This window comes from Manis pentadactyla, chromosome 7 (genome assembly GCF_030020395.1).
Source record: "Manis pentadactyla isolate mManPen7 chromosome 7, mManPen7.hap1, whole genome shotgun sequence".
NCBI classification, from domain to species: Eukaryota; Metazoa; Chordata; class Mammalia; order Pholidota; family Manidae; genus Manis; species Manis pentadactyla.
The window spans coordinates 116,705,153-116,731,696 of record NC_080025.1 but is presented as its reverse complement, the minus strand read 5'-3'; the positions used below and the strand labels follow the sequence as shown (position 1 = coordinate 116,731,696).

The 26,544-nt window shown below is 36.8% G+C and overlaps 1 protein-coding gene across 3 annotated transcripts in view; it reads right to left on the bottom strand.

The window, feature by feature from the left end:
* The window catches only part of MET (MET proto-oncogene, receptor tyrosine kinase), a 111,136-nt gene that overhangs the window by 27,240 nt on the left and 57,352 nt on the right, over nucleotides 1-26,544 (bottom strand). For all 3 annotated transcript variants that reach the window (XM_057504698.1, XM_036931524.2, XM_036931525.2), the window contains 9 exons: nucleotides 20,964-21,098; nucleotides 20,038-20,211; nucleotides 15,447-15,607; nucleotides 13,418-13,520; nucleotides 13,160-13,296; nucleotides 12,308-12,469; nucleotides 11,457-11,556; nucleotides 7,601-7,819; nucleotides 1,598-1,744 (listed from right to left, as the gene is read on the bottom strand). In XM_057504698.1, coding sequence (XP_057360681.1) covers nucleotides 1,598-1,744; nucleotides 7,601-7,819; nucleotides 11,457-11,556; nucleotides 12,308-12,469; nucleotides 13,160-13,296; nucleotides 13,418-13,520; nucleotides 15,447-15,607; nucleotides 20,038-20,211; nucleotides 20,964-21,098 — 1,338 coding nt within the window. The remainder of the gene's footprint in view (nucleotides 1-1,597; nucleotides 1,745-7,600; nucleotides 7,820-11,456; nucleotides 11,557-12,307; nucleotides 12,470-13,159; nucleotides 13,297-13,417; nucleotides 13,521-15,446; nucleotides 15,608-20,037; nucleotides 20,212-20,963; nucleotides 21,099-26,544) is intronic.

Below are 26,544 nucleotides of genomic sequence, written 5' to 3'. Positions count from 1 at the left end.
TTGTACTTGTAACTAGGTATTAGGGATAAGAAGATGAAAAACAGTCTCTGATCTTGAGGAACTGAAGTATAAAAGGGAGACAAACATAAATAAATAATACAATGTGATATGTACTGCATTTAAGTATGAATGAGTAATAAGAAATAGAGACAATAGGACATTAATTCTGTCCTGGAGGTTGGGGTAGAGCAGAGAAAACTTCCCATAAGAGGAAAATAATCATATTGTTATTATGGAACAGAATAATAAAACCTCAGAATATTGTTATTTCAGTTTTGATACACAGAAGAAATCTTTGCAGCTCCTGTTTGCTCTAATATGGTATGATTTTTAGGATTTATGGTCCTTCTGAATTCCAAACTCTGATCTCATGATTTATTCTTAGATTGTATAATTTTTCCGTACTTTTATTGTAACATTTCTTAACTTTTTAGAAGACATCAGGGACCCTTTAAAAATAAGTCATTCCTAGAAAAGGAAATGTTGTTTATCTATACAATGGAATATTATACAGCCTTAAAAAGTAATGAAATTCTGACATGTACTATAACATGTTTGAACCTTCAAGACATTTTAAGTTAAATAATCCAGGAACAAAAGGATAAAAATTGTATGATTTCATTTTAAATACCTAAAATAGGCAAATTCATAAAGACAGAAAGTAGATTACAGGTTGCCAGGGGCTGAGGAAGAAGGGGAAGTATAATATGACTGCTTAATGATTCCAGAGTTTCTGTTTGGGGCATTGAAAAAGCTTTAGAATTAAATAATGGTGATGGTTGCACTGTGAACGTGATTAATGACACTGAATTATACAATGAAAAATGGTCAGAATGGCAAATTTTGTATTACATACACATTTTACTACAATTAAAAAAAATCATATAATATACCCAAAACTATTTACTCTTTAAATGTGTGAATTGTATGGTAGGTGAGCTTATCTCACTAAAGCTGTTAAAAAAAAAAAGAATGCAAAAAAAATCACTCTGGTTCTAGATTATCTATCTGATTTAGCTGTCTACATGAAAGCACTTAGTATAAAATAGTTCAGTTCCCATTTTACTTTGTCTAGTGTTTACGTATTCTTTTAGTTATTCTATGAGCGAGATCACTGTGGAGGGCAGCAGAATGTTGGCTCTGGCCTCCTGGTGATGACAGGTGGGAGAAGGGGCACTCTTGGATGTGTCCTTATCCCTCCTGAGGATTATAGCAAATTGTGGCAGGAGTGTAGCATGACAGAGAGGGAGTGTGGCTTGGAAGGACATTTCTTTTTGCTCTTATTTTTTCCAATGTACAACAAAGTGGTTCAACAGCTATCCTAGTTGCCCATATTATTAAATCCTCACCCCTTCTAGTGCAATTACTATCTGTCAGTGTAGAAAGATTTTACAGGACTTTTGAAGCTGAGGAAGGAGATAGTACAATAAATTTCTACACTGTACACTATTTCTAAAATAACAACTAAGAATCAAGGCTGAGCTGATGAGCCAAAGGCAACGCATAAATGAGCTTTAATGATTTATTTTAAGCCTGCAAGTGACATAATTATGCTGGCATCTTTATTTACATCATGAGATGAATGTAGGAGTCCCACCTCTATATTTAGCTCACTGTTCAATTTTAGCAGGTCATTGGGGACCGTACATAAAACAGCTTCTGAATGTAAGTACACATTCTCACAGCTCTTATTTCCAACTTTTAAAACTTCACCTTTAACTGCTTCAGGATCAATATCATTTCCCTGGAAGAACAACAACAACAAAAAGGTTATTAACACATCACAGTTTTGCAAGAGGGCTAAAAATTGTGAAGGAATATAAATATACTGCAAACACAGGCCATGTTGTTTGCCAAGTCACATGATTTATGATACTCATTTTTGTGGGAATTTGGGTACCTGAAAGAGAACGTGACCATTTCAGGGCACTAATTAGTGAGGAATCACAGCATACAGCTTTTCCATCAGATTGGGTTTTAGAGAACAGGAAATAGATCCTTGTTTCACATCTTTCCATCAAATGACGTCTTATTCATAATTACCTTATTGATGTCTTCAGGAATATTGAATGGTTGGCCAAAAGGAAGTAATTTAGAGATTCACTTGTTGCACTGCCTAACACTGCCTAATGCAGTGATACTGAACTTTGGCTTCACTTTTACAATTGCAATGACAGCTTTAAAAATACAGATGCCTGGGTCCCATTTCCAGAGCTTCTGATTTCACTGATCTATGTTAACATTCCTTTTGTGTTTGAGTTGGACAGTTTCTTTTCATCCTTGCATGGTTGAGTTCCATACGTACGTAAATGGACTTATTTTTAAAGAAATTCCTATGAGATGCTGTATGATTTTCATTATGATTTGAGAGCATGGTTACATTACTTTTAACAATTACATAGTTACATGAGGATTTAAAAAATTATTCAATTTGACATATTTAGTTACCTGAAGTTACCATTAGACATTTGAAAAATATCAATGTTTTGTTGAACAGATCAATAAATACCCTCAGGAAAGAAGAGAAAATGTAGGTACAATTTCTCATAACAAGACTTAACAAGCATAGTTATTTATTAAAAAGCCATTACTTTGATGAGAGAGATAGATCAAAACATATTACTCTTTTTCTCTCGGACAAAGAGCAGCCAATAATAACTACAGTACTGCTACTTTGTTTTACGTGATCTTTAATGCTTGGCAAACCACTTTTACATACATTGTCTCAAATGCATTTCAATAGATTGGTAGGCCAGATACTATTCTGGGAACAGGAATTGGAGGAAAATACTTCTTCCTAACATGAATCTGGAGGTTAAGAAAAATGGATATAGACACATCCTATTCTTATGATATTCTAAAGGCAGTATGTGTACTCCAACTGAACCAGGTCAGCCACACAGGGCAATTCAACACAAAAGCACATAAATCTCATAGGTCACTTTGGGGCTTCAAATGACAACTTGTTGGTTAGGTCTGAGGAGGGCTAAGGTGCTCACTCACATATTGGAGGGAATTCAGGGAATGACACAGAAAGAGATTAAAGAGCAGGAAGGCTTGATTTATGAGGGTATGACTAAAATGTGTCTTGCTTGCTTAGGTAATAATGAAGACTGGGGGAAGGGATGAACATACTGCATTTGTATTTCCAACACTCCTTTCTTTTAGGCTCAGTCTCCCTGGATGTTGCATAAAGCCTTCTCTGAAACAGGACACATATCACACAGCCAAACAACTTTCATTTATGCTTACTAGGAAACACATGGTAAGTAGTAACATGGAAGAAATTACTATCAGTTTTGTATGTGTGATTGTTTTAAAAGTCCACAATCCAAGATATCACAAGGTGATATTGACAGTCCACTACTATATACCAGAGGGGCCTGAGTCAGAAAAAATAAAAATAGGTATAGGTTACTTTTTGTCATTTAAAATATACACAGCTTTATGGAATTGTGGGAAAAAATTTTGTAATTTTTATTATTTACTTTTTTATTATCTAATATTAACTATTTAACAGAAGAACATATTTATAAATTTGGCTCAGTTCTTCAGTCATTAAAATAGTAATATATGCTTTTAAATAAAGCAACCTAGGAGGAACTTTCTGGTCTTTAATCCCCTACATACATAGAGTAACTGAGAGTTAACAATTATCTCATTTTATCCTGTAAAGACACCTCCTAAGTAGATATTATTGTTATTCCGGCTTTACACATTGAGAACTAAGGTTTAAGGAAAGGACTAGGTCATGAAGCAAATCAAATTCCATTTGATACAAAAATCTACTTACCCATTTACTGTGTGTTAGACACAATTCTAGTTATTGAGAATATAAAGATGAAAAAGAGTTCCTTTGTCTCACTGTAATGCTAAAATGAATACATTTCTAAAGTGAAACTAATTATTACCAATTTTCATATCAGGGTGTTCCTTGTCCCTTTCCTCTTCATCTCTGGCCAGGCATGACATAATGTGTCTATCTAGGATTCAGACCTGGGATCCATGTCCGAACTGGTTACAGAACAGAGCAGATGGCAATGGAAGTAGGTAGGATTTGACAAGTAGCATTATAACAGGAGATGGGTGGTCTTACAAATTTTCGTATATCCAGATGGATACAAGATTGAGTCTGGGAAAGCCAGCTAAAGCAGTGAGGTGCAAGCTGGTAGCAGGACCTAGACAGGCAACAACAGTTCAGGGAGGCAAAAAAATCAGTGAGCAGGTAATGGTGGGTGAGTTACACTTCATCTGAGGATGTAAATCCCTCAGTAGGGACTTCACAGAAGACTTCAAAACCTAATTCTGTAGGATGCTATTAGGCATTTGGGGAAAAAGTTCCCTGGTCATTTGTGAAAAGCTGGGGCACTGTGAAACCACAGGTGCTATTTATCTGTGTTCTTTTTCACAGGATTGATATTAATGTGCACAGCACAGAGAAATACTAGTTTATGACTACCAACAATAAGAATAGGTGTTGGCACTGGGCCAAATGACTTCTAAGAAAGAGACCTTCATTTTAATCCTGTCTGAAGACAGAACTGACTTCATGGTGGCTGTGACTGGGATTAGGCCTACAGTTGCAGGTAAATTAATTAGAAAGGGGAAAAAGATAATCTCTGGCTGGCTCTGGGCAGTGGGTGGACTGGGTTGGCTCAGAACTATGCTCCCTTCCAAATCCTTCTGATGCCCAGACACTGATGCATGGTCTCTTCTCTGCCTGAGCTCCCAAACTTTGTTCTTGTGCTTGCAGTCACACAGCCTGAGTCCCTGCTTCCCTTACCATCCTCTTTGTTTTTAGTGTTTTAGCTTACTTTTCCAGATTGGACTTTCGAAGCACTGCTATTATCATATATATCAATATGCTCCAAAATAAGACAAACCCCAGGTGTCATGCAGCCCATGTTCCAATATAAAATACTATACTTTTCTACTTTCCATAAAATAAGTGCATGTACCAAAAAAAAATCAAATAAGGAAATTAAGGAAAAATATGGAGTTTTTAAAATTTTAATTTATTTTTAGATATTTGTAAAGAGTTTAAAGCTATTTCACTTAAAGAATTGTATAGCTATCTATACAACAAATAAAATAAAAGTACATTGTAATTTACTTTTACAAAGTAGAAGAAGGCCAAATTTGGAATCAAGAAACCTGAGTGTGAGCCCTAGTTCTACTGTTTGCTCCCTAAGTAACCCAAGATAAATCACCTGTTTTTTTAAACCTCTGTTTGCTTATCTGCAAATGGGGATAATCATCACTGACTCTCAAGCTCACAGGTCTACGTGAGTCTCAAATGAAATAATATATGTCAGAGTATTGTGTTAACTAAAATTCAAATGTGAGCTACTGACATGGCATTGTGTCCTACTGTGTACTCCTAAAGAGATGTCTACTTCTGATGAGCACTGTCCACATTTGGTCCTGGCTGACTTGAAGCCTTGGTCATAAACTATCCCCCACATAATGGGGTTTCTGGATCATACTGAGGAGGTACTGGTCTTTGGTCTCTATTATGTCCTCTTGATCCAAACTTGGCTGACCCTGATGGTCACTGTGTATTAGGCCAAATGCTGACTAAGGCAATTTTTACAGCTAGGGCTGGAAACTCTCACAATCTCTTCTCAGCCAGGGAATTCTTGTTGCTTGGCTGCTTGAGTAGCATGAACTCTTCCTAGCAATAAGGAGCGAATCTTACTCAACACATGTGATTCTCTCCTTAGCGCTTTCACTGATGGAATACAGACATAGTGCACATGCATGTTTTGAATGGTAACTGAACAAGCCAAACGTGAAATAAAATGGGATCTGTTCTTTTGGTAAAAACAGTCCACTGCATGTCCAGAAGAGGCCTTCTCTTTTCATTTCTCATGCTTTGTTTTCCTCTGCTTCTGTGCAAAAGAGACAGAGGCTTTAATGTGATCAGCTTTAGAAATTGATAAGTAGTTAAATTGCTGTCACACAAATACTCTTACACCTTAGATTTCCTCTTATACAGAAAGAAAATCGAGTATGGGAGAACAATGAATCATGATACCAAAATAATCCCTTTAAACTGCCCAGATTGCCACTCTGATGTGACAGGTGCAGTACACTTGTTGAAGAAAAGAGTCATTCTGTCATTTTGTGTGGAGGCAAAAAAAGAAAGTGTTTTGTGCCTGTTTCCAGAGACCCCTTGAGCTACATTGGGAATAGCATTGAAAGGCTGAGGATGTCAAATCATGTTTTTCTTGGTCCAACAATTTTGTAGGACATTGAATAATAGGTATTTAATTTACAGAGAAAGAAGTTTGCTCTTGCATTTAAGACTGTGCTTGGAAGGGTAGATAAAGAACCATTTACCTCTAATCCTTCCATCAGAGATACAGGAACAGAAGAGTAGAGTTTATCTGGGTGTAAAAATATTTGCAAATAAACCTTCGTCTTCATCAGGAAAAACCAAATGGAATCTTTCAAATAGCAAACATAATAATTGTTGAAAAGCAAAGGTCATACTAGATTAGTTTTATTGGAAAAAAAGAAGCGATAAAAGCTCTTTCTCCCTTTCTAAAACTAATTAAAGAAGCAGATGAAAGAACTTCGCTGTAGTAAACATGCTGCTCATTGAAGCAGCCTTCCGTCTAATTTCATGCTGGGCTTGCTTAATTATTGTACAAAACACAATTGTGAGGTTAGCAAACTTGTGTGAGTGTGAAAATGTGCATAGGTTTGGCTGTAGATAAAATCATGTTGAGAAGACAGAAAATTTTCAGGAGAAATATATTATTACATGGAGACGATCTACAGGAATTTATATTATATCTAAACAAGGCCTATCCCATTACTTTGTTCATATTTGCTATCTTTCAGGCAAAAAATTTTGAATGACTAAAAGAACATGCTGAAGGATGAATGTTCTGCTGTTTCTACTGAATGGGACTCCAGATAATTATTTTGATCATTTTGCCTGTTTTATTACTATTCGAAGTAAAAAAATGACTGAAGCAGCATAAGAGGGCGGTAGTTTAGTCTTTGTTCTGCCACAGTTTCATCACTTGTCAAACCACTTAGCCCCTCTGGGCTTCAGTATTCTTTGTTTGCAACAGGCTGGTAGAAAAGATGATGTGTAATTTTCCAATTAAATTACATTTAAGTAATCTAAGGTAGAGGAAATCCACCTCCATTTATAAATAAAATAAACTTAGAGATGACCACACCCAGATACAAAATGCCAAGTATTTATAAGGAAGTACAGAACTATATTTGATATGTTGACTTTCATGACTCTTACCTTTTATCCTGTAACGAGCACATTAAAGTGTCTAGGGAAATGTGTAACATTGTCCTGGTAATGCATCACGGCAGCCTATTTAATAGATTTGTGTCCCACATTTGATGCTTTTTAATATATACACAAGAAAGAGTTTCTAAATGCTTTATTAAAAGCAGCCCACAATTATACTTACTTTTAGCCTTAGGCTGAAAAGATTTGTTTTTCAGAGCTTAGATATTTGCTGATGTAGTATAAGATAATGACCAAGTATAACAATTCTATTCACAGAGCTATGAAATCAATTAAGTTTAAGTTGATATTTAAGAGAGCATTTTAGGCATTTCTTACCTTAATTTCCAGTACATTTTCGTTGCCTATTGAGATCATCACTGGCTTTTCAAAAAGCTTAAATACAGGATTATGTACATAAATGAGATCAAAGTATTTGGAACGGATCCCATCTAACATGAAAAAGGCTTTGGTTTTCAGGGGGAGTTGCAGATCCAGCTGTTGTAGTGAAGGCGTTGTACAGCAGATGATCTCTGAATTAGAGCGATGTTGACATGCCTATAGTAAGACACAATTATACACTGTAGACAGCATAGAGCTTGGTAACATCAATAGCAACTTTCACCTTTCACTGCTTCAGACATTCAACTGAAAATAAATATTTATGAAAAAAATCTGCATCTAAGTTTCTAATGTTGAAGAACACATTTCTGGAAATACAACAGATGCAAAATTATCCGAACAACACAGTTTTCTTCAAAAGGAACACACAGCTTTGTTTGCCTGGAATAAGCTATGGTGATCTATCTGAAGCTGGCTCTCCCTCCACCACTTTATTTTCCTTCAGAGGGCAGTCACCTGGAGGGACGGTGTCCTCGTTTTATGCAAGTTATGGCAGAGTGTGAGCTGGCCTTTGTGCAGCCAGTCCGTGATTCACATCCTACCTTTAAACCAAGCTGTGAGAGTCAGGGCAAAACCCTTACGTGGCAATTCATGTAAGAAGTATGATTAAAATGTTACCACAATGTGGAAATGTGGAATACTCCATGGTAAAGCACTTTATCAACAGCCAAGCACATAATTCACATCATAGCTAGGTGATAAGTGTGCTTTAAGCTATTAATTACGGAGTGCCACATTCTGTGCAAAATACGTTACAAGGTTGGTCTTATTTAATTCTCACAGTAATTCTATGAGGTAGCTGTTATGACTACCCACATTTACAGATCAAAGAAACTGAGCTATTTTTTTTTTTCATTAGACCAGTTCATACAGCTCTGAATAGCAGAGTAAGTAACATAAATCTAAGGCTACAGGCTCCAAAATTTCCTGTCTTAACTCCCATGCTATGTGGCTTCTTGCTCACTCTATATTCTAAGTTGGTAAATCTTCTCCTAGTCTATCTATTTTATAAAGGTTCTACTATTACTATTTCATCTCTCATTTGAAATCTTCCCCTTTGGAATCCTAATTTATGGAAGTTGGAAAATGTGATTCCTCTTGGTTGTGCTCAGACCAAACCAGCAACTAAGTGGCACATTAAAGGTTAAGTGCCTGCATTTTCTCTCCAAAGGAAAAGACAAACAAGCAACAACATCCCTTAGATTTCCTTTTTTCGACAAGTAGAGCTGGAGATAAAACAATTACTTACGTCCACAATAGAAAAAGGACTCAGGATATACATAAAAAGCACAAGCAAAATTGGGTATTTGATATTTTCTCTTTAAAATAATAAAAAAAAATTTATCCTACATTAAAAAATTTATGCTGTCTGTAGATAAAAAAACCTGGTATATAGATATTACGAATAAAACATTATTTAGTTTTGTATCAAATTCATATTACAATGCTATAAATAGCACGTAAGAGCTATTTACCCCTATCATCTTGAAAAATGGAAATGAACAATTTTATTGTCATTACAATAATTCTCTATGTAGCAATACAGCAGTAAGAAATTTCAAAACTATACAATAAACTGCTGGCTTCTAGGCCATAACATATTAACAAATTAATATGCATTTTGCTAAGAAAGTAATTAGCACTTTTATTTTAAAAGATTTGAGTTTGTTGAACTTAAAAAGTTATTGTGGCTGCATCGATATATCTAAATCAGACTAATGTTTTTATTTGTTAAATAATGAATGGATTCAATTCATCATGGTCAGCTTCAAATTCTGTAAACAGCAGGGAACATGAAAGGAACGCATGTCTCTTTTTAAGGTAGTTTTCACAAACAATAGTCAAATAGACCCACTGAATTTTTCATTCTTGTCCAATTCTAATGCATAGTTCTATTGTACTGAAGTGTTTGTAGCTAAAACAACAGTTTATTTTCCAGAAATGTAAAGAGATAAGATTTTTATCTTCTACCATTGTTCAAATCTTCCTTGGGATAAACTACTTTTATGTCTCACATGTAGAAGGTTTTTAATAAATGTTTGATTACAAATGAGTGAATAAAGCCAAAAGGAGTTCTACATGTCATCATAATGCTGATAAGGGAGAAGGAAGGAAATTTAGTCATTATTTCAATAATGTAAGCTTGGTGTGAAATAGATAAACTAGTAACTTCTCAGATTTCTACTTTAAAAAGTCACATGCCAACACCAAAGAGTATTACCGTTATTCTTATTTGGTTAATGAAAAATTGTTATGTTGGTTGTGGAGAACTGATGCCCTATAAATTAACAGCAGTGGTATTCTAACTTTATTTGCGGCCATGTGTGGGGATTGGTTTCAAAGCTCTCTACTTCATACGGTGACTCCCTGGAGTACCGTCTCTCAGGAATATGATAAAAATCTAATAATATTCTTTAGAGGTGATGCAATGTGGCTGACTGAGAAGGTCAAGAAAAATCTCATTTGCCATGACCTTATTGTTTGGTGATTTGACTTGACATTTTTAGCCCCAAATTGGTTTTTGTAATTAAAGAACACTGTGGACTTAGTCTTCAAGAAATATTGGATGGGGAATCTAAAAGAAAGTGCTGTAATTCAATATATCACCTACCCAATCAAGACCTTGCTTGAGAGGGGGCACTTAGAACTTTCATTCTAAGTTGAATGCATAAGTTCAACTAGATTATAGTATTTTACATTAGAGAAAAGCATCAACAAAAATACGAAATCTTTGTAAATAACTCCAATCTTCCTAAGGTCTAACTTAAAAACTAAGATTGTAATGTAACCTATATAAACTGTTAGAGCACCAAACAGCTCAATCACTTTTAAGGAGGCATAAAGTTAAGTTTTGATTGAACTTGCAAATAAAAGGTAGAGAAATACCAAACATACACACTCTAGGTCATAACACGAGTCTTCTCATGCTCTTTCTCATTACCTGATAACATGCTTACAAAAGAGTCAAGAATGGTAAAAAGACAGGGGTGTAAGAACACACTGTGTGTCTGCCATTTAGAGAGATAAGGATGCTACTGCAAGATTAGAGGCTTCACCCAAGGGTTTTATTAGAGCAAAAGGGTTGCTGTTCTATGGTGCATTAAAAAAAGGGGGATAGAGGAATGTTATGGACTGAATGTTACTGCCCCCTGCCCCCTGATTCATGTTGGAATCCTAATCCCAAATGTCATGGTATTTGGAGATGGGGCCTTTGGAAGGTAATTAGGTCATGAGGGTGGAGTTCTCATGAAGGAGTTAAGGCCCTTATGAGAAGAGACACAAGAGAGCTTGCTTCCTCTTTCTCTCTCCACCAGGTGAGGACACAATGAGAAGGTGGCCTTTTACAAAAAAGGAACACTGTCCTCACCAGACATCCAGTTCTGCTGGCACCTTGATCTTGGACTTCCCAGCCTTCGGAACTGTGAGAAATAAATGTTTCTTGTTTAAGCCACCCAGTCTATGGTATTGTGTTGTAACAGCATGAACTGACTTAGACAGGGAATAACATGGTTTCCATTTGTACAAACTGTCTTTAAAAACACTGCCTCAAGTTGATATTCATCATTTACATCTGATCATTATATATGTACATTTGTGTATATGTGCAAGTATGAATATTTTACAATGCTATCCTGAGACAAGATAATTTTAGTTGTTGAATAAAAAATAGAATGCTGCAAGGAAGGAACTAGCAAACATTCCAGGCAAAACCAGAATGTCCTATGTACCCCGAAAGCTGGTACAAGGCAGAGATGTAGAGCTTTAAGCACAACCAACCACTCAAAGGACTTACCACTGTAAAGTTCCTTCTGGCTTCATGCACATTTATTACCATCCTCAGGACACTAACTGAGTTCAGGTTTTTTCCAATAGCTGTTATTGTGCTTCCACCACTGGCAAAATAAAACAGAAAAGGCAATGTTGAGAGATTCTTCCTTTATCGAGTATTTTAAGAGAGAAATTAAATTAAATCACATGTAGTGACTGCAAATTATAGCCACAGCCAAAGTCAATGGTAACTCTTTCTTGGAAACCACTTATTTAGCTAGAAAATACTTTGACATCCATATTTCATAAGTTGAAGAAATGCATTTGTCTCTTTATTTACCAAATACGAAAAATAAATTTTTTTTTCTCTTTTAAAAAAATGCAAAGGAAAAACAAACTTAACTATTGTTGCCAGACTGATTGAATTAACAGAAAAAAGGCAGACTGAACTGGGTCCAAGGAGATACTAATTCAAAGGAGTCTGGTATACGGAAAAGCTGTATCTAAAGCAGGCAGGGCAAAAATACAATGAAGAATAGAGAAGAAAAGATGATTCCACTTTTAGGCACTAAGGTTAGTACAGAATTGACATGTCATAAGTGCATAAATACTATGGTGCCATGTTAAGCTATTCTACTGAAGTCCATTTAAAACATAATAGGATAAAATGTTTCTTGGCATGAACTAGCACTGATAAAGTTAAACTGTACTCAGAACCCAAATGCAGTTTTCACCCCTGAATTGGAAAGGTAACCTTCAAAAGAAATGCAACAGCATCAAAGCCAGAGATAAAGCTACAATTCCTCTTGACTATTCAACAGCCAAGTCACCCTTCTGTTCATTATTTCCTTACACCCATCAGCAGCTTTTACTTACCTAATAAAAGATTTGGTTGGATGAATTTCATAGACAATGGGGTCTTCCCGGTAACTGAAGCTGTTCATCTCTCGGTTGGCTAAGTCAATTTTCAATTTAATAGGAAATTCAGTTGGAGTGGTTTGGGCTGGGGTATAACATTTGAGAATACTATCTGACACACTGAACAAAAAAAGAAATTAAGAAAAAAGAACTTAGCTACTGGAGATACACATATTTTAAAATTTTATTCATAAATCAAAAGGACATCACTCAATGGCTCCTCAGTAGAATTTCCTGATGTGGATGAGAGCAAAAAAGCTCATTCTAATGTAGGCTGTTTACATTTGACTGAATCCCAAACTTAGCTTTGTTGAAAATAAGTCATTTTTGACTTCAAAACGTTTGGGATTTTAACCAATTTTTATTGTAACATTTTGATACTTGATTAAACTGAGTTTTTCCAACTCTAAGAGACTAAAACATAACTTCCCTCTAAATTCAGTCTCCTCTGTTTCTCACTTCACAAAAGTGATTTAGTCTAACTGTAAATCATAATGGAAATATTTAATTTATTGTCAATTACCAGAATCTCACAGCTCATAGCATACCCATGATACTAAGATATAATAGTAAAGGTGGGTGGGAAGATAAAATTTAAAAATGGAATTAATATACAATAAAGGAATGGTATAAAAATCAGCAAAAGGGAGTGATGGATTTGGGAAGGTTTATCAGCAATACAGTAAATAATATACATCTTGATTTTCCTACACACACACACACACACACACAAAACAATCTTTTCTTGATTTGTTAGGTACAGATACTAATCTGACCTGACTGATTCAACAAAAAATAAATGTACAGCACCTTTTTAAAGTACACGTTTTTCCACCAATTGAAATGTGTCTAGAATTCCCACTGTTGAGGTGTCTTCCTGTTAATGTAAGTAAAGTGCCACCAGTCTTAGGACCATAACTTGGAGAAATATTTGTTATTATGGGATTCTGCATGGGAGATAAAAACAAAACAAAACAAAACAAAGTAACTTATTAATTTTATAACTGTAAACAGATTAGGTAATGATTAAATATCCTAATCTATTAGAAAAGTAATGTTTAGACTTACCACATAGGAAAAGGTACTATATTGTGCTTTCCTTTGACCATTTGAAATAATTATGGACATATTGAAATGTTCATTCATTGCATGACCAACTGTACATTTCAACCTGAAAAGAAAAGTTTAGTATGTCACAAATCTAAAGGCATTTTCTGGTTTGGCTTTTATTATGCATGGACATTAACTCTCAATTGCGAACTGACTACTCTGAATAGTAAGCAGAGTTTTGTGGAAAGCATTAGGGCTGAAATTGTATAATTCAAGCATTAGGGCTGAAATTCTATAATTCAATTTCTGTACTATTATGATAAGCTTTATATTGACTGTATTATATTATTTATATAGACAAAACAGGAAATGTTAAACCTTATCAATGAAGATCTCACCTCAACTGAAAAGTTTATGATGATCTAAGCCTAAGCCTATAAAATTATAGGCATAATGTTCAGCATAATTAAGACAGAGGTAGTATTTCAACAGCATATGAAACAAATGGGTTAATTATAAATAAGCCAAATCTCTTTGTTAATATATGTCAACAGGTACATTTCTGTAGTTATGCCTGTTTATTTAAGTTATTTAAAAAGTATGAAATTGTAATAGGATTTCCATAGAACTATTTTTGAATTAATAATTTTATTATAGTCCTGAAAAAGTATAAACATAATTTGTTTTTATTAAGCAACTTTTTAGAGAATGAATTATTATGTTTCAGTTTACAAGCTCCAATTAATAATGCAATTATAAGAACTTATAAGGGATATTTCCAGAATGAATTTATTTTGCCATTAAACTAAACAAGTATGACATTAATTGATGTTTTGGTCTCAGTAAAATGAGTAGATTTAGACCCATGTGTAACCATGGAAGGAATTCTATGAGTATAAAATAACCACTTGGTAGAATGGGTTCAACCATAAAGCTTAAAATGTCTGGCTGTTGTTACTACATAACTAAAAAATTTCTGTGTTCTTTCTTCATTACGGCATTTAGATTTTATAAAGGGTGCAAGCACAGGTCTTGGGTCACGAAGGCTGAGTTTGCAGGCCTGTTCAGCTCTTATTCTCTGTACTACCTCTGCTAAGCTATCCTCCACCTTCCTGAATTTCAGGTACCACCTTTGTGAAATAGGAATGATATTGCTACCTCCTGGGATTGGGAAATGGCTAAGTGAAAGACACACCTTACATGATAGTGCCAATAAATATCAGCTGAATGCAAATTTAAACTCATAAAAAAATCTTACTGTGTAGTGAAGATTGGGCTGCTTCACTACATTTGAGGTTTAGAAAGTGAATTTAGGAGAGGAGGTCCATATTGACTTTTACAGAAAAACTCACTGGAGACCCTATATTTGAAGACTTTAAAGATGGAGCAACCCCAACCAGTGTTACTCTTTCAAATCTAGCCAATTCCTGAAGAGCTGTCACAAAAATAGTTGAAAAACTCCCAGATGCTGGATTCTTCTTTTCTTCATCTAGGTAATATCACCTTTCAACCTCCTTAATCTTGGTAAACAAATAGGATTAAAAACATAAAAGATCCATAAGGGATTTTGTGGGGAAAATGGAAGTTTCTGTGGTCAGGATTCTCACCTGACCCTGGTCTGCATGCTCACTACACATGTGTGGGCAATACGTTATTACTGACTCTATATAAAGAGCTCTGCCCAGTACTCTGGGCTGCACGGCTGCAGGAGAGTAGAGGCTGGAACGGTGGCAGTGTAGAGGACAGAGACAGAAGAGGATTACAGACCTAGAGACTGTTGGACACAGACATGACTCTAGTGCTCGACCTACTGCTGGGTAATAAAGACGGGTATAAACCCTTTTATCACAAGAACGTTCCATTGTTATTCCTTGGTTTTGTTGAATCCATAGTGAACTTTCAGAGGGCTGAAACCCTCAGGCAAGACAGATGTGACAGGCCAAACCTTTATTAATTCAAGACATGGACTTTGGGGGCAATTTTTACAAGTATTCAAACAAAACCTGTTGTGCAACCACACCCTAGCAAAGTATTTTAAGATCCGTACATATTTGTTGTGCTCTCACTGAGGGTCAAGGTGCAGCTCTCATTTCCAAGGAAAACTCTGGTTTTCTTTAAATCAAATTTATTATTCCTCCTGAAACCAAAGTCCCAGCCACATATAGTTAGTGTTGTTCCTCCTTCCAGGGGTGCACTAGTTGGGAAAACCTGTAAGGGCAACACAAAACATTTAAAAATACCCAAATATTATTATCTTTCATTTGTGTATAAAACAAACAAAATGTGTATCCTCAAATAGTCTGAAATTCTTCCATTCTCTCATTATCTAAAATAATTGAGTTTTCACTACAGGCAAAAGGATCACAAACTTCAGAGAGTCTGGAATAACCATTAAAACAGTATGATATGCTAGTGAAATAAGTTTTCAGGAAACCCAGAGATGGGACAGAGCAGATTCAGCCTGGGAGGGGGAATGAAGAGCTTTCTTTGGTAAAGCGAATCTGTCTCTAGACGCTCTTTGGACCCACACTTTCACATGCTCATAAGTCCTCTAGGGGCCTCCAGATCAAACTGTGATAAAAAAAAAACCTTCATGGTCCCTAGAAGCCAGGCGCCAATATAGGCCCTGCTCTGTGCTCCAGCTGGGTGTGTGCCACATCCTTGTTGCTATGGTGATTCCCACCCAGAGAAGAAAGTCACAAGGTAAAAATACCTTTCAGTATCCAATGTTTTCATAGTTGCATTTAGCAGCTATCATAATACCAAATACATAGAGGGCATTCAACACATATTTGCCATTCATTCATTCATTATTTATTATAAATCATCTATGGGCCAGGAATGAACAAATGAATCTATTTCTTTAGACTTGTTAATTCACATTCATTACTGATTTGTGATTTCTCCTTAAATATGGTCTGTATTTGATGTACACCAGCTGGTTAGATGACACACTCAGCCTTTTAAAAGTGATGTAATATTTAACACATACAGTATATTATTTCTATTAGAAATAGATAAAAAAAATGGGAGAGAGCTCCACATGTGATCTGTATTGCAGCAATGTTTCTAATTATCTCCCTTGGCATTATTTTCCATTTCATTTCTGGACTGAGTCCTCCCCACCCTGTGTTCAATGTAAAATAAATAATAGGTTCATTTTATAATTGCAGGGTCACTTTCTGGTGTACAAAAAGTAAAAATTGAATTTATTAATAAAACTTGGGCAACTGTGATATAAGACAGCATTAGGCTCCTATGAAATCCATAGACAACAGTTCTTAGGCTAAAAGTATTAAAACAAAACAAATTTCCAAGTTAAAAATAAGCTTCTCCTCAGCAGCTTTGTGACAATTGAGAAAGGAAATGCTCTTTTGGGGGGACATATTGTAAATTGTGCTGTAAAGTACAATGGTGGGAAAATATAGCACCATTCTAGAGGCAACTCAAAACCAGTAAAGGTATTTGCTAAAGGTCAGTTAGTGAAAGTCTAAAAATGATCCTTTTACAATTTAGAAGGACTTTTAACAAAATTCAAATTTGTAAACATTCCCATTCATCCCAAGTAAATAACTGCAAACCAAACTCTTAACTTACCATTGTTAAAGTCTTAGCTTAATGCTTTTATGATAGTTATTTTACCCATAAAATCCATTACACAGTTGGTCTTTCATGAAAACTTACCTTGTCCGTTTCTAGCTAATGAGAACAGCTAGAAAAAAAAATCTAATTATTATGTTAGAAATTCAGTAGGAGAGAACAAGACATCTAACCCCCCTGGACTCTCTTCAGTCTGAGGCAGTCGCACAGCTGCTGCTCCCTTGTTTAATGCAGAGCCTTCCCTGTTGAAAACAGCTGCCCAAGGCTGATGGTGGCCTGATATTCTGCCCAGATCACCTCTTTCTACAGAAAAACTGAAGTCTGTCACTCTACATACATCATCACTTCCTATATAAGGCAAAAAGGATTGGATGATGATTTGAGAAAAACTAAGAATTTTTCAATTGGTTTGTTGGCAACAGAAATGAATATTATAAATCTCTGCTAGAAAGGATTTGAAAGGCCAGCTCTTCGTGGCTTTTATCTCCTGGCTGAGATACTAGAAGGGGGCATCTGAGCATTTTACCTTTAGCTGATTAATGTTCACTCTTCCAGGGTAAAAGGATGGATGCAGTCTTGGACTATATACCCTTGGATATAACTAACAGTGGACTGGCAAACTCTGAGTCACTCTGAAGGGCAGAGAAACTCCTGGGAAGGAAATGAGCGTCCTGCAGAGAGCCACGGAGGCTGGGTCTCTCCCCTGTCTGGACAGGGGAGGAATAGCCACAGAAGTAACTGGTGTCCTTGCACGGGTGAAAATGATGTAAATGATCATGTTTTCAAAGCCCATCAAAATAATACATGAGAAAGTGAAAACAACAACAAAAAAACATGGAAAATTAAAATATCTCTCTTCCGTAGGAAAAAATTACAAGTATATTGGTGACAGTATACTGCCTATATGACTCCCACCCCCATAAGATATCATTGTTGCTTCTTATCTGAATCTTCTGATGAATTAATAAACTGTTTTACTGTCTCACTGGGATTGAATTCAATCCTATAATACATGACAACTTTATCTTAATAAATTCAGAATACATTGAAAAAGTTCTCTTCCTTTTCTGAAGCATTTCTCATTTCTCTTTAAGTATGAGATCAGATAACATGTCTGAAACAAAATAATGGGTTTGCAATCCCAAGATCTCTCATATGGGAACTGCAAAGAACTTCAGTCACTGAACATCATGTACCTTTAAAATCAGGTTACCTTCCTTTTTTTAGAAAGTAAAACTATATATCAGCTAGGTTTTGTGCCTGTAGAGTTTAAGACAGATAAGAAAAAGATGAATAATCTGTCTTATTTTTTGCAGTAAGAATGCTGAATGTTGTGGTCTAGTGCAGCATGCAATCTCCCTAACAAGTATGAACCAAAAGGGATTTATGGACTTAGTCGCACTACTCTCCTTCTAATCATGCGGCTCAGGCCTCACCAACTCAAGCGTGATGCAATGCAGCCTTTCAAAATCGCCAGCTACAGAGTACTAGAGTGAGGAAAGATGACAGAGGAGGGAGATTCAAACATTATGAGAGATTCTATGGTTTTAGAAAATTCTAAAATATTTGGTTTAACCATTTTATATAGCTTTCAAGACTGATAAAAGGAAGACAATTGGTCAAAATTAAATAATCCATTTGTATAGGTTCTCCATCTGCTCTTTATTTAAAACACTACCTTGGCTATTTTTGAAATTAAATTGCTGTGATTTAATTGCTTTCACACACACCACACTTTTCCTGTATCTGTTTCACAGAATAGTTGAGTTCAGATTTCTAGTGTCTCAAATTGCCAAGGCTGTGTGTTTAAAAAAGTATACAATTGCATGTGGTTTTAAAGTATATTAAACAAACAAAAATGGGTACATAAATACTACAGTATAGATTTAAATTTTTCTTAGTATCTTTTAGTTTATTCTCTGGCTGATTGAGGTAAGTCCTAATAATTGTGTCACACCTAACAGAAAATGATTTGGTTTAAAACCCAGTCACCCAGTACAAATCTTGCTCCAAACCGTAACTAAATGAAAACAGCTATTGGCTTGGAGGTGCTTCTTGTTCTGACTTGTACACTCTGTTTACTTGGGCTTGAACCAGGCGACCGAGACCTTTAACTTGAATCTTTCACAAGACCCATTTACTAAAGTCCAACTGTTCTACATGCAGGCAGAGAAAATACATACTGGGTCCTCACTAGGGAAGTATTTTCAAGCAAAATGTATTTGGAAGAAGACATGTAGAAAAACTGCCCCGGAGATTTTCACAGTGCCAAATATATGCTTAAGCAAATAAAGCAACAGAGAGCAAGTGTGGCCACAATATCACGGCAGACGTCCACTGCTAGAAACTCAGTTCTCTAATAGCAGGAGGCACTTCTGTCTTGTTGGGGCCTGTATCTCCCCAGTGTCTAGAAGAATGCATGCTGTGTGGTATGCACTCAATACATATTTTTGGAGTGAATTAAAGAATGGAATGATGTGGAGTGTAGATGTTAGTATAGTCATCATTGCACGTTTAGTGTTCTTCCAGGAACTTGAGAGGGAACACAGACACCCATGGGTGTGGGCTATCACTTGCCTCTCAAATTACCCTGGGAAGTAAGAAGAGACACTGCCACCATCTATGCACCAGACAGGAAGAAACCTTCTTTCCTCTCTTCCCCAGCATGGCTCACATCTGGGCACTTGGTAGATAAAGTAGGTGGCAAGGAATCATGACATGGGTGAGTCAAGAGGGAACAGGCTCCAGGGTGAGGAAATGGTAGCAACGTTGTTCTCTTGCCCCCACTCTTAGTCACCTAACACTAAAGGAGAGCAAATGCCCAAGGAGAGCGTCGACTTAGTGAGTACGAAGCAAACGTGTCTGGCGCAGGACCTGGGGATGTGCCGAGATGCCACCCTAAAGGAAGAACCTGGAGGGAGCTGGTGTTTGGCTGATGTCTCACAGCTGAATGAGTAACTAGATTTTGGGATTTTTTTTTATTAATGGGATTTGTATTTACCAAAAAACATACATGAACAGCTGATAGAGATTCCTACCTCATAGATTATAGGCAGACAGATCTCCTGAGTCCATGTTCCACTGGTGCATTGTTCCAAACGCACACATTTATCATGGCACCAGCCACACTGCACGAAGGGAGGGGCGGACAGACACTGAGTGCAGGACTGGAAGTGTTCACAGCCCAACCCATTCAGCGGGATCTTGGTGATCTGGGAAGAAAAGTGATGGAAAAAGCTACCAGAGGGTTTTTTTTCTTTGTTAAATAAAAAGCAAATACACCAAAGATACATGGAAATACAATTTTACAGAGTCTACTAGAAACAGTACCAAAGTGTGCAAATCATGTTATAATAATTAAGTGATTAAAGAAAATTCCTTCCTTCCCTCTATTGCTGGCATGTACATGATAAAAGTTACCATTATTGCCCAGTGAATGCAAACACTGTCATGCAATGTCAGAGATTCTATTTAGTAGGGACATTCTGCTATGAGACGATTTAAAAATAACAAGATAGTATAATTTAAGATGCTGGAACACACACTAAAATCCCCCAGGGAAACTAAGTTTACGTACCATTTTGGCATCAAGATGCACCCCCTTCTCTCAGATAAAAAGGATTATGGGCTGGTGTGGGATTCCAATGTATGTTTCAGGTCTGCTTGCTCTAGAGTTGTGCCCTTGGGACTTGTAATTCTCATTCTGTGTTTGTTTTTCTCATTGAAAAACATAAGACAAAAGGAGAAGTATGTACATGTTATGAAAAGGACCTCCCCTAGGTCCTATCGTCCCTGAATAAACATTTAACTTGATTTCAGATCTCTGGAATACTCAAGAAAGAACCTGATAGAGGAGAGGTGATGCCAAGACCAAGAGAGAAATGCAGAAGGATCACACGACCTTGGCTGTAACTAGCCACAGGAAGAACACATCCATAGCGTCTGCCGTGGGAACAGGGCTTACCTTCTTCCCAGTGACAACGAGTGTGTAGCCATTTTGGTTTAATGGGTGTTCCACGATAACTTCTGGAGACACAGGGTGGGAATCCAGGGGAAAATTCACGTGAGGGGTTGATGATCCTGATCGAGAAACCACAACCTGAGAAATGAAACAGAAACACCCTTTGTACAACCAGCTTAGTTTAAATTAAGAGGAAAATGTGGATGATAACAATAATAACAGATCAGGAGAGCTCATGGGTATTTGACCTAAAGGCCCTACAGTTTAGCTCATTGTAAATCAAGATGACATCTTCTAATCTCCTGCCCTGAAGACAATTCATCTGAACCCCAAGACAGACTCTTGCCAATGAATTTTTAATGGTTTCTAGGGAAGGAGATATGCCAGTCAATCAACCAGCATGTTTAGGCAAATCCTCACGGTGGTACTGGAAGAGCCCAAACTCTCCCAGAACAGAAGAGCTCACTTATGCTACAAGGATTTTGGATTATTTTTTAATCTCTCCTCCATGGCCCTCCCCACAGAGCAGCTTTCCTTTATATAATGAAAAGGATAGTGGATGGGGACTGTGGAGACCTGGCTCTAGTTCCAGCTTTGATAATCTTAAGCCATATTTATAGGTCTTTTGAGTTCAAAATAGGCCCTCAGTGACTCCGAAATGATGTGCTATTGTTTTTATAAGCCATTGCCCTATCATATGTATATTATAAACTTAGATTATAAATAAAGTTCTGCTTCTTGGTCTGGTTTTATAATAAGGTCTGATGGTTTTAACAATGCCTTGGAAATGAGGTTTGATGACGGGTGTCATTTTTACTTTCAGGTATTTCTAATTTGGGATGTTTCTTAGCTATACAGTTTCCATCTGCCCTATTGCTAGAACCCAGTGATGATAAAGTCCAACAAAACCAGGATGACTACCTGAGACTAATACTCAGACTTTAGGAGAGGTAGGAGCTCTCCAAGAGACTCTCATTCTGAAATGGGCTGTAACATTGCTCCTACATGAGGTGCTGATGGATAAGGACAGCTCTGGGCTTGAAACTGACTGGGAAATTGCCCAACATCCCAAATACCCTTTTACGTTTCATTGAAAGCACATGTATTTGCCATGAGTATGAAATCACAGGGCACCTTTAAGACAGGAATGAAAATTACAGGAGAAATTAACTGCTTAGTACTCTAACAAACTCACACACAACATATAAAAGTTCTGGGGCAGCAGTAAATTTTTTCTTCAGCCTAAGGAGTCAAGTGCTCTGAAATAATCTGGGAAGATTCTAAAGTACCTATTTGTTCCCAGAGAGCAGATTGTTGATAGAGAAACTAACCAAGCACACACAAAGCCATAAAAGCTGAGCGTCATGACATTTTTTTGTCTACCTGAAACACTCAACACTTTCAAAACATCTCCATTAAGCAGGGTGACTGTATTTGCACAGAAGTTAAATAACGGGTCAAAGGTCATTTGGTCAGGATGGGAAAGAATGGAAACTGCTGTTATTCCTCACTTTAGGGCCAAATAATTTTGTGTGGCTTTTGTACGGGAAGTAAAAAGAAGTGTGATTACCAGTCTTACCCGCCTCCAGGTGCTGGTCAGAGGCAGAGTCTCAGGACATCAGACTTCTAAAACCTCTATCTCAAATTATCAAGATTTTAATTACGCAGTTTCTAACCTGGACTCACTTCTGGTGTTCACCACCTCCTGTTTTTCCTATCCCCTACCCCCCAATTTATCGTATTTCCCTGATTGTTGCCAGTCTCTTCCAACTGCGAAGCTGAAAAAAAATTTGTCACACTCAAGTCAAAATAGCCTTTTAATAACCCAACTCTGCCTGTGCCTCAGTCTGTGCTTTCCACTTCCCTGAAGATGATTTATCCTTCGGAACCTTCCTAAGGATATCTGAATTTTGTGTCCATCCCTCTGTATTTCCCATTCTAATTAGACCTGTTATGTAACAATTACCATCTAGTACCCTTTTTTCTATTTTCTTGCTCTCTTTAATGTCACTTCCCATATCTACAATAAGCAATCCCTTCTTAATTACTAGGTCATCATCTTTGATTTGATTTTATCAAATATCTGAAGTCTACCCAAATAGGCATTTCCCAGAAAGGATCAACTTTTCTTTCTTTTTTCATAAAGATGCTCTTTGCACCTCTGGAACTTGGTCGACTGATCTGGTCCATTCCCTGTTAAGACATTTTGTCTGGACAGCACTGCATATATGGTCCTACATCGCAACTGAGCCAGACATTGTGTTTTAGGTATTTTGTTTGCTCCTCACAATAATCCAATGATGTACATACTACTATTTTCCACAAAGAAAATACACCAAGAGGACTTTAGCTAAAAAGTACAAGAGCCAAGTTGCCAAGGAGCTTTATCTAATGCCAGAATCCGTTTGCTTGACCTCTTCTTAAACACTCAACTGCTACACTCTCAGAGCACCAGAGTAAATACCAATAAAAAGCTCTAAGAGCACAAGAGCCACCCATGAGCCAAAGCATTAAAACAAATCTCACAATGTATTTGCCTTGCCAAATACTCCTTGTTTCAGTAATCTTGGCTGTACAAGTTAAGTGTGCCTAAGGAGAAAGACTCCACAACCGAACAGTTTTTAATGGCACAGAGGAAATGTCACTGGTACAGCTAGCGAGCTCTACTTTTGATCATGAGCTAGGAAGAGTGTGGCATGGTATAGAAAACAGGATGAACCAGGGAAGACGGGAAGTGTGTGGAAAAGTGAGATGACTGGAGTTTTAAGCTGAGATCATTATCACGGATGCAAATACCTTTCTAGGGGATCATTAGCCCTTTCTCTGCAGGTACACCTACTGATATAAACTGCCAAGAATGCTTTTCTATCATTAATTCCTCACTTTCTCTTATTGCCAGAATTCTAAATAGTTGAATAACCTCGAATACTCTTGTAGCAATGTCTGCAAGAAATTAGGAGGTCCCCTGGTTGTCATGGAGACATTTCTAGGGACAGAACGGACTCTAGCATTTAAATTTAATTCTTATGATAAATCACCAGGCAATCTTAGGACAATTAGTATGAAACAGAAGACTGGGAATTATCTTTGGGTCTCTACTGTAGTGACAACTAATCTTTAGTGTTTAGGACTCAAAACCTTTTTCTATATGCTCCTGAAACTACAAGACTGATATATTTGGGGCTAGGGAGTTGGGAAGAATCTGAATTTACTTGATTGTTGTATCTATGGTCTCAAATTTTCTGGGAGAGGACACAAGGAAGAAATATATGGACAAATATTATAAATAAAACCTTTGTGGCTAGGCCCCAAAATTCATAAACCTGACCAAAGTAATTTTGTTTGATATATCTACAAATACATAAAAGCCAGATCCCTTCATCACCCACATAGTCTCACTTTTTATTAAACTGTTTAAGAATTTAAGAATGAACAATTTAACATGAAATTCTTGTATGTGGCTTTCTTTTCATTTTTTTTAAGTGGACAATTCAATGATTTTTAAATTATATCCACAGATCCGTGCAACGAGAACCACAACCAAATTTAGAACATTTTCATGTTCTAAACCCATATCCCTTAGCCATCATACCACCACCCCTCATACCCTCCAGACCCTCGCAACCACTATTTTACTTTATAGCTCTATAGATTTTCCTATTCTGGACATTTCATATAAACAGATTCCTATAGTATGTGGTCTTTTGTGACTAGCTTCTTTCACTTAGCGTAAGGTTTTCAAGGCTCATCCATGCTGGAACATTTATCAGTACTTTGATCCTTTTTACTCTTGAATAATATTCCATTGCATGGCTATACCATCTTTTATTTATCCCCTTATCAGCTGATGGACATTTGGGTTGTTTCTACTTTTTCGCTGTTGTGAATAATGCTGCTATGAACATTCATGCACCAGTTTTTGTGAGAACATATCTTTTCTCTTGGTTATATACCTAGGACTGGAATTGTTGAGTCTTCTGGTAAATATGTTTAACCTTTGAGAAACTGCTAGACCATTTACCAAAGGGGCTGCACAATTATACATTCCCTCTAGCATGTATGAGAGTTCCAATTTCTCCATATCTTCACTGACATTTGTTATTTTCCATTTTGTTGATTATAGCCATCCCAGTGGGTGTGAACCATGGTACTTTATTGTGGTTTTAGAATTTTGTATTTCTCTGCCAAACTTTTTTTTAATTAAGTAAAAGACAAGTTTAGTTCTGTCCATGGTCTTCCATCCATTCCTCCTGCCTGGGACTGAGCAGTTGGGCATTATCTGCTCAGCCTCACAACCAGGGTTCTGAAGAACTTCCCTCATGGTCACACTGGACTTTGGTAAATCAGGATCCTCAAGAGGCTGGAGGTGGGGGAGGGACAGACAGAATAAAGTGGATTCTCACTAGGAGAATCAGTTAGAATGGGAGATGCAGCCTACTCCCCAGGTACTACTGTTGTTTGAAGACTGAATAAGAACAGAAAATATACAGTTCTATTTCTAGGCAAAGAGAACCAAGTGGAACCTTTGATATCATCTAGATTGACTTCTAATTTAAAAGTTAAGAAAAATAGAGGATTTCTGTTAAGGAAGAAGGAAAGCTTCAATTTTAATGAAAGATGATGCAAATTGTTGGAATTTGAGACTCAATGAGAAAAAAATGTGAGAGGAAAAAATGTGAATGAAGGTGTCAACACTATTACTAAACATGCTGGGTTATAACTGGGTGTGACCTTAAGGTTCCAGGAAGTGGGTCTGCTTTCATGTAGTTCCTGGTATGGAGTCGGGCAGCTAATAGGTCCTAAAGGTATACTTGTTGCCTAAATATATGAATAGACTGAAATAAGAAGCTCACTTAAGGCTTGGTGAAGGATGGGATTTTTAAATGTTTTAGAAATTTAGACCACCTGCAAGAGTTTTATCAGCATTTTCTAGAAATGGCTTCTAACGCCTCCTGCTTTTTGCCTACTGAAATGGACTGTTTGTGTCACCCCAATATCTGCATGTTAAAATCCTAACCCCCTTTTTGATGGTTTTAAGAGGTGAGGACTTTAGGAGGTAATCAGGTCATGAAGGTGCAGCCCTCATGAATGAGATGAATGCCCTCATAAAAGGGACCCCAAGGGGCTCTCTTGCCGTTTTCCTGCTGTGTGAGAACACCAGCAAGAACAGCACGTGTGGACCAGGACGCAGGTGCTCATGAGACACCGTATCTGCCGGCACCGTGAGCTCGGGTTTCCCAGCCTCCAAAACTGTGAGAAATAAATATTTGCTGCTTAAACCACCCTGAGTATGGTAATTTGTTTTAGCAGCCTGAGCTCGCTCAGACACCTGCGTAAGGTTTATTACCTTCTTCAGTATGTAAGAGAAATTGGTGTTTGTTTAGAAGGAAATCAGATGGGAAGAGGAGAGTTTTTTGTTTCAATCAAGGTAAACATCTAGTTTTCTGGGATGGAAAAAAAAAAGGAAACATGAGAAGAAATAGAAACTGCTGATTGGTGCTGACAGCACAAGATTAAAAGTGGTAAGAAAAAAATAGCAGGTGGAAGCCTGTGTTCAACTTTATTCCAAAAGTTGAATAAAATG